The sequence below is a fragment of the Apodemus sylvaticus genome, chromosome 14 (genome assembly GCF_947179515.1).
Source record: "Apodemus sylvaticus chromosome 14, mApoSyl1.1, whole genome shotgun sequence".
NCBI lineage: Eukaryota > Metazoa > Chordata > Mammalia > Rodentia > Muridae > Apodemus > Apodemus sylvaticus.
In genome coordinates, this window is record NC_067485.1 from 986,228 (window position 1) to 995,530 (window position 9,303).

The following is a 9,303-nucleotide window of genomic DNA, read 5'->3' on the forward strand; positions in this document are numbered from 1 at the left end:
TAGTCACTAGTAAGGCTAACTCTATTCCTCAGCATCCTCAACTGGACAATGAGTGTAGAACCTCCCCTCTCACACACAGCAGCTCCCAGGAGCAACAGCACAGTGAGTAGAAGATACCTCTCACACATCTTGCTCAGAGAGGAGCAGAAATCATTGTCACTCTGACGAGGGACAAGGAAATACATCTGCTAAGCACCTTTGGCTCTGCACCAGGTTCAAAGGGTTTCTTTGTCTACTCATTTTATACCTATAAATACAAACTAAAATAAGTCAGAGAGGTTTTTTTTTAAGTACAATTGAACTGATTTTCAAACATAAAACCAAAATTTGGCAAAGAATTTATTTTACATATAACGGGAAAATTAGAAAGAGACTTCAGGTGAAGAGCTGGGAGGAGATTTACCAGGCAATATGCTTGCTGTGCAAACATAAGAAGCTGATTTTGAATCACCAACACCCATGTAAAAGCCATGTATATCCCCACACTGGGAGGATGCAGAGACGGACAGAGACTCCAGGAGCATATTGGCCACCCAGTCTAGCCAAATCAATAAACTCCCAATTCAGTGAAAGCTCCTGTCTCAAGTATTGATCTCTGGTCTCCACATGAGCACACATAGGCAAGTGTACACACACACACACACACACACACACACACACAATTACAAGTGATTAAAAGATTTTTTAAAAAATCAATAAATTTGTAGTAGATTAAAATTTGATTCATACCAGGTATATCATTGATAAACAAAATTTATTTTAATTTCTGTATTTTAAAATCATTTATATTACTACAATTTTTCACTAACTTACAGTATAGTAAAATGGCTAAAAGACAACAAAAAGGCAGCTGCTTAAAGAGTCAGTTTACCTTCAAGTGCTACAGATGACTTCTGTTGTTGTTTAACTGTTTTCAGAATACTGTTTACATCGTTATTATTCTGTCTGCAGTGCAAAAGAAGAGTCATCCCACTGAGTGTGTGATGACAGAGGAAGTCTCTCTGAGCCTAAACTCAGCTGGATTCTAGCACACCCCAAATCCGAGTGCCTCTCCTTGCAGCACTGGGCCATGCTTTGTCTTTCACATTGCAGGGATGAACAGCCAGTACATGCGCAGGGAAGTCTTCTGCTGTGAGACCTGCGATGAGCTCAAAAGCTTCTGGGAAGAGGAGATTCGCAAACAGACTTGTTACCGAGAACTGGAAGAAGATCGCCAGGGGAGAAGTGCTCTGAGAAAGTATGGAGGTTGCTTTTCTGTCTTAGGTTTCGTTGGGAATACACCAAATATGGAGGGTGGCTCAAGTCTTTTCATCACTCACTGATAGGAGCGGGTGGATGCTGGATGCCATACTACAGAGGGAGCAAACAAGAGCAGAATACTGAGGGAAAGAACTGTATTCAACTCACAAGTCCCAGAGAAGTGTCTCCATACATTGCTCAGACACATCAGAGAAGGAGCAGGCTTTAATCAGAACATAGGAGCAGGAAGAAAGTGTAATCCTTTGGGGATTTCCATGACAAGGCAGGAAAGAGCGGGTAGATCAAGGTTGGTGAGTTTGAACAAACCCAGTGGGTTTCTGGCTGACTAGCCTCCAGTGCTTGCTCTAGGATGCTTTCCAAAGGGGAGCACGGTGGCAGGTGTGCTGGTTGAAAATGGAAAAGTTGAAGCTACACATTTGTGTATAAATGGTTTGGAGATTGGCTAGCCTTTTGCTGGGACTAAGAATGTAGCTTAGTTGTTAGAGAGCTTACCTAGGGTGTATAAAGCCCTGGGTCAGATACTAGTAGCAGATAAAGCGTGACCCAAACACCTGTAATCTCAGCACTAGACAGATAGAAGCAGAAGGTTCAGAAGTTCAAAGTCATTCACCTACATTACCTGAGTAATGTAAAATAAATGTTCTTATAAAAGAAAGTGAGGAATTAGTCCTGGGAGAGGCAGTCTCTCCCCAGCCAGGACTTTAAAAGAAGAAGAAGAAGAAGAAGAAGAAGAAGAAGAAGAAGAAGAAGAAGAAGAAGAAGAAGAAGAAGAAGAAGAAGAAGAAGAAGAAGAAGAAGAAGAAGAAGAAGAAGAAGAAGAAGAAGAAGAAGAAGTCAGAGGGCTGGAGAGATTGCTCAGTGGTTAAGAGCACTGAATGCTCTTCCAGAGGTTCTGAGTTCAATTCCCAGCAACCACTTAGTGGCTCACAACCATCTGTAATGGGATCTGTTGCCCTCTTCTGATGAGTCTGAGAAGAGCTACAGTGCTATTTATGTACATCAAATAAATAAATATTAAAGAAAAAAAATAAGTCAGAACATAAAATACAGAAAGTCAGAAATCAAGGTTAATAGAACCACTCAATTCAATATTGTCACTGTCTTTATGGGCTTTCTTTAATGCATCTGTAACCTGCTTCTCACTCAGCTGTCAACACTGCTAATATTTTACAACCAGAGAATTTGCAGTGGAGGGCTCTCTTTCCCTTTATAACATGTTCAATAGTATCTCTTGCCTCAAAACATATACTGTCAGCAGGATTTCCATTCCACATTGAGGTAAAGGTCCCCTGGAGGGCAAAGTGGTCTCTACTGAGAACTACAGCTTACAGATATCAACAATACTTTCTTCAACACAAACAAAAATCAAGTTCTGGGTTGTCCAGCTGGCTCAGCAGGTAAGGGCAGCATGTGACACATAAGCCTGAAGACCTGAGTGTGATCCCCACAACCAACATTTGGTTGAAGGAGGGAATCAACTCCACAAAGTTTCCCTCTGGCCTTGATATATTTGTCATGGCACATGCACCCACATATACACAACATACACACAATAATAATTAATAATAATAAATAATTTAAATAAATAAGGTTCTGTTTCCTGAAATTGTTTACTCAAGAGCTGGGTGTGGTAATGCAAGCTGTAATTCTAGTACTTAGGATATGGAGGTAAAAGGATCAGAAATTCAAAAATCATCCTCAGCTACCTAGAGAATTCAAGACCAGCCTGACCTACATAGAGCATGTTTCAATAGTAAACAAATAAAAGTAAGAATAAAGTAAAACATCTTCTTCGCTCTTTACAATCATAATCCCAGTGTACAAGGCCAAATTAAGTTTCAGGGTTAGCTCAACAGGTATGTCTGTGTGAAAAACCATTTCACAAAAACCTTCCACATCTGGAAAGATACATATAAAGAATTTTAGAGGGAAAGTAATGTAGTCTTTCTCCCATTGACAAATGAGTTTCTTGTTTTAGTTGGGAGTCTATTGAAAAGGAATTTATTTACACACACAAAAAGCATGCATCCTATAGTATCATGGGTCTAAGGTAAGACCCTCTTTTGTTCTCACAGGTCAGTTCCTCAGAGCAGCAGGAACAACTCAACTCCTCAGAGTCTGTCTAGATTCTTTATTCCTAAAGTAGGAACAGTCCCACTGAGATGTGGACTCACTCATGTAGTCCAGAATGGCCTCAAACTGGCTACATATCTGAGGATGACCTTGAATCCCCCATCTTCTACCTCCATATACCCAGGCTTGAACCACCACATCCAACTTTCAACACCATCTAAACTCCTAAAAGTTTTTTAAGCCCCAAAGAAGAGCCTCCCTCCATCTTTCTCTCTTCCATCCACATCCCTTAAAGTGTCCCCAGAAAAGTTATCACCCCTTGATCTTGTTTAAAGGAAACAGGGCTAGATAAGCATCTGTGCTATGTGGTGTCTGGAAAGCAGCTGGCCCTCCAATACCCTCATTCCTGCCTCCCTTCCTTGTGCCAAACTAGCATGGAAGTCTGAAGGCTCTCCCTACCCTCTGTGGTTCCTTCTCTCTCTGTTTTCACAGTTCCTTCCCTAATCTGCTTCTGGAAAGACTCCCAACTGAGATGTGTAATGCCAGGCATGTGACAGAAAAACAACCCTGGGCTCAGATCCTCACTGCCTCCTAGTGAGTACACTGGGAGAATCTCACCACTCTGCTTTCTAGTTAAGCCTAATTAATTCAACTTATCAAGAAGAATCAGAGTATCCCAATATTAACTCCCACCACCTACCCCAATAAATCAAAAGAATCTAGAACAACAAATTCACAAGATTTGGTCTTCATTTGAAAAATGAAACCAATATTTTTAGGCTAAAAGCAAAGACTTTAAGACTAGCTATACTGCTCTTCTCATGTATTCGAATATCATTTTTAAAGATTATTTTATTTTTACTTATGTACATGTGTGAATCTTTGTGTGTATATGTGCACAAGAGTGCACTGCCTGTGGTGACTAGAAGCCCTGAAGCTGGAGTTACAGGTAATTGTGAGTCACCTGATATGAGTACTAGGAAACAAAAACAGATCCTTTGCAAGGGCAGCAAGTGCCCTTTACTGCTGAGCCATCTCTCCAAGCCCTCTAAACTCATTTTTTCCAGTCCTTCTCACACCAACCACCTATGCATTTATAGACACCAGTTTACTGAGAACCCAAAACTGAAAGGAAGTAAAACAGTGATACAAGAGAGTGACCAAAAAGGAGCAGTGATCTATCTGAATACTCCAATAATCTGGATATCTAAACCACACTGAAAGGTCATTTGGGTGGACAAGTAATTCAGGCCTTCACTGATTAGCAATAGTGTTAAGGCTGCCATGAAAAGTGAACAAATATGTTGTGAATCCCAGATTCTGATACCATCTTCCCATAATAAATGATTATCCTGCATGTGTTGATTTGGGTCCTCTAAGAGGATTGGATTAGATGAGCTGGAGATTTATCAGAAAAATACCTATGAGAGAAAAAAATTGGGAAGAAATTATGGTGTGGTGATAAATGTTTCACACCTGCTCTACCCATGCACATACATGTGCACACTCACCATAAATCTCATTGACAGGAAAGCTGTGCCACACACAACTCACAGATAATAAAATTTATAGTGTTCTTCATTATAAATTCAGTACAGCAAGCTGATTCTCACAGTATGATTTTAATAGGTTTGAATGACCTCTTGTATCTGTAGCCAACAAATGGTTGCAATTAAATCAAGATTTGACAAGCTCAAGTAACAAATCAGTGCTGGTTTGTTATCCACCTCAGTCAAGAAGTCCCATCATTGATTGCAATAGTATTTAGTTCTGATCAAATATTTCTTCAATTTTTTTGTTATTCATAATATGATACCTTTATAATATACTTCTTATGTTAATACAGACTGTATAAAGCAATCCATCAAACTTGATGCATCACCCAGGCAGCCAGCCTTATCAGAAAGTCTGAGAAAACCCTGGGTGTAGTTGGAAGGGGAAGATTTCAGTACAGAGCCCTTCAAAGATGTGTGACGAGAAGAGCCTGTGAGCCATAGAACCCCCAGATTGGACAGTTTGGTAATAATTAAAATGCAAATGAAACTAGGTGTGGTATTGAAGGCTTTTAATACCAGCTCTCTGGAGGCAGAGGCAAGCTAATCTTTTTGAGGACAAGGATAGACTAATCTACAATAGAAGTTCCAGGCCAGCCAAGGCTATATGTAGTGAAAGACTGTTTGAAAGACAGACAGACAGATGGGAGAGAGAGAGAGAGAGAGAGAGAGAGAGAGAGAGAGAGAGAGAGAGAGAGAGAGAGAGAGAGAGAGAGAGAGAGACTAGGTAGATAGGATGCAGATAACCAGTTAACAACCTCATAACAGAAAAGAAACAGAAACACAGGTAACACAGAAGAAATGGAAAATTGTCAATAGATGGTCATCAAAATTGGAGATCACATAATCTCAACAAATAATCATTTCTTAGCTGTTTTCTAGCAGATGCTGTGGACAGTGTCAAAGGGTCCCTGGGGGAAACAGCTGTCTTCCAGGTGTGCAGTGATTCCATGCTTCACCTCTCTTCTCAAGCAGGCAAACCCTACTCTTTTACCTCCCGCTTTTACTTAAAGTTGAGACTGAAAACCAGTGTCCTGATGCTGTTCTCCCACATGTGTTTCTCTTCTGTGCACATTTCAACTTTCAGACCTTGGTTGTTAACATGCTGCAGACACAATCATTGCCAAACACAAGGCTAACCCTTCAGATTCTTCCCATGCTTTCCTGGGCCAACAATTAATGTTTTAAATAAAAAGTTTGAGACATTGAGACAGCTCAGCAGGTAAAAATAGCTTATCTCTCAAGCCTAAGGAAGAGTGGAAGAGGAGAACCAACACTGAAAGTTATCCTCTGACTTCCACACATGCATGAGTACATGCACACACACACACATACACACACACACACACACACACACACACCAATAATAAAAATAATGGTAATAATATAAAGTAGTAGTAGTAGTAGTAATTGATTTTAAGTTAAAATTTAAAAAGAAGGTGAAGTTGCCCTGGAGCCAGTTTAATGCCTAGAGCCTTCAGAATATTTTTATTGAGTTGATTGAATGTAGCATTTCACCTTTGGGAATTTCTCAGTAAAGTACAATAGATGAAGAAATGATAAGAATGCAGCACAATATATTCATTTTGAGATTGTTCATAAGAGAGACAGTGTGAATACATTTTTCCTTTCTTTATGTATTTTCATTTTATTATATATATTGCCTCACCTCCAGTACCTCCAGATTCGTCCAGATTATTTTGTTCAACGATTTATTTATTTTCATCTTATGTGTGTGAGTGTTTGCCTCCATGAATGTATAGGTACCATACAGGGACCTAGTATCTGAAGAGAACAGAAGAGGCACTGGAATCCCCAGGACCCAACCCAGGCCCTCCAAGAGCAGCAAGCGCTCTTTAGCATGTTAGTGCTGCTGAGCATCTCTCCAGCCCCTCTTCTCATCCCTTGATCCATCAGAGACCACAAATTAGTTTGTCATCTTAGTTTGCATTTTCTATTGATCTGTCTGTTCCTTTTTTCAGGGTGTTAACGATGTTGACTCTGTATCATATAAGACTTAAAATCAGGTTCCCTAAGTCCTCCAATCTCATTCTTCTTCAAAATTCTTTTGGCTAATCTACTTCTTTTCTTGCTTTTCCACATAAAATTGATTGATTTCTTTTTAATGAAGTCTTACTATGTTTACCCAGGCTGGCTTCAATCTCTTAGACTCGAGTAATCCTCTTGGTTCGGTCCTCCAAGCAGCTGAGCCCACAGATGCCTGCTCTTCTGCCTTATTGATACCAACAAAAATACTTTAACTGGAAGGTTGATGGAATTTCATTGAGTCCAGTATTAATTTGGGAAGGCTAAATTACCTATTTGTAGTCTTCACTAATTTTTCTAGCTTTTCTATTCTATTCCTGCTCTTTACTCATTGTCAAGAGCCATGGGCTTCTTTGGACAGTATTTATGAGAAGCAAATGGAAAATAGATGGACCAGGAGATATGGAGACAAATGCACTAACTGACCGCATGTATGGTGTCTCCTCCTCAGGCTTAGAGAAGAATGGAAGGAGAGGCTGGAAAAGAGGCTGAGAATGCTGGACAATCCTGATGACAAGGAAAAGCAGGCTAACCCTGAGAACTGAGTGCTTCCGGCAAACTATCAAGGACATCTTTTTCTAAGAGGAAAAAGACTTCCCCCTGAGTTATACTGACTTACTAGGCATAACTTCCCCTATTTGCTCTCCCAGCTGAGAAAGGATTTACATGCAAACCCCCACCATGTGCTAGTGGGAACTGTTATCCAGCTCATTCTTGGGTTATTTTATATTTAAAAAAAGCTCTTTGAATTAGCACCCTTCCCCAAGTTTCTAAGAACCATGTAGTATAAACTGGTTTGCATTCTCCCCTCATCTTGAAATCTAAATGCTTTTTCTGAGCTTGCTTGAGGCAATGACCTTAATAAAATCTGTCTACCTATTGGTCACAAAATCTTTGTCTCCTTTCTCCAGTTTTTTTGTGCTAACAGAGATGCTGGCAGAAATAAAATTAGTATGAATTTTGAAAATTTTAACAATATGATCTGAAAATAAACTGAATTCATTTTCTCTTCCTATAAACTTGAGCTTTTTGATGATCATGTTTTATTTAGGCACATGCAATGAAAGTATAACCCTGCTAAATAGTCTCACCTGTCTCACCCTTGTCCTTGCTCACCTCAAAATTGTCTGCCGTCTGACAAGACCTTTCACATTTGTCTTAGTCAGTTCTCTGCTGGTACAGCAAGTGTCAGCTCCAGATTCCTCAGACACATTCTGGAACTTTGAGTCATCCTCACTTAGCTTCCTGCCTGGTCCTGAACAAGTTTATGGCATCTACAGTAGCAAGCACGGGGATTGCTTTGCCTCAGGTTCCTTGAGGCAAGGAAGGAGCAAAGGGAGATAGGATGTAGAACTCCAGGCAACCAAGGCACATAGGTGGCCAGAGGAAATAAAAGGCCGAGTTCAAGACACTCTGAGACAGTCCTGGGAAAGACTGCGTCTTCTGGAAAACTAACAACCCTCGTTATGGCCAAAAGAGCTGTGCATGGCAGGAAGAGCTGGAGAGACTTCTACCATCACCTGTAGTGGAATTCAAAAGGCTGTGCCCAGGCCTCTCTCATGAGTGCTTATTCAACTTGCATTCAACATAAAGAGTGTAAACTCGTTCTTGGAAAAGCTGAGCAAGTTTCAAAAGAGGATGGTCATAAAAAAGGACTTTGGTGAGGATGGAGAACCATGGGAATAAACATCAAGATACCTGACCATATAGGAGAAGTCTTCTGCAAATGTAACACTTAAAGGGAGACCTAAGCTGTAAAAATCATTTTACTATGTATGAATATACCTACACATCACATTATAGACCCTAAGCACACACAGCACAGTGCTATGACCAAGGAAAACAGAACAGGGAAGGTGTGGAAGTGAGAAAATACAGATGGGTGCATAGGAAGCTATAAGGAAATGTGTGTCTGTAACAGAACGAGGAAGGGCTTCCTCTATAGAAGAAAGGAAGTAGAGACAGGGGCTATAGAGAGAGGCTTAAGAACACAGACTTATCCTCATAGTAACAGCCTTTGCAATTTATAGTTAGGTACTTCCTCCATGCTAGGCAAGCACTCTTCCAACTGAGCTGTCTGTGTGCCTCTAACCCCACCTATTACTCATTTTCCTACAGTAAGCCTTTCACTTTAAAGTATATACAAACTAGTTAGGCATTGAAAAAATACGAAGCCCTAAATTGGTATTCTTATTAGAAACCTAAAGGGAAGGTCAGGTTAGGTTTATTAAATAGTCATTATCAAGTCTAAAAGCTTGAATCTATAAAGGGTTTTATTAAAAAAGGTATTTGTCTATACAAAAGTGAAAATCTTTTATGTGGTAAAATGGAGCATGAACAGAGTAGCTTGGCAGATTTTCAAGTTTAAATG

General features: G+C 40.1%; 1 protein-coding gene across 1 annotated transcript; it reads left to right on the forward strand.

Annotated features, from left to right (window-relative positions):
* Positions 1-1,082: 1,082 nt before the first annotated feature.
* Positions 1,083-7,477, forward strand: Fam240b (family with sequence similarity 240 member B). The gene is made up of 2 exons (XM_052157774.1): positions 1,083-1,237; positions 7,384-7,477. Exons 1-2 carry the CDS (start codon positions 1,095-1,097, stop codon positions 7,475-7,477), a joined length of 237 nt encoding a protein of 78 aa, XP_052013734.1. The 5' UTR covers positions 1,083-1,094.
* The last annotated feature ends 1,826 nt before the right edge of the window (positions 7,478-9,303 follow it).

Excerpts from the sequence above, each read along its gene's own strand:
- Fam240b (XM_052157774.1), top strand. The coding sequence starts at position 1,095 with ATGAACAGCCAGTACATGCGCAGGGAAGTCTTCTGCTGTGAGACCTGC. Across the intron at positions 1,238-7,383 it reads GGGAGAAGTGCTCTGAGAAA|GCTTAGAGAAGAATGGAAGG; the intron begins GTATGGAGGTTG and ends TCTCCTCCTCAG.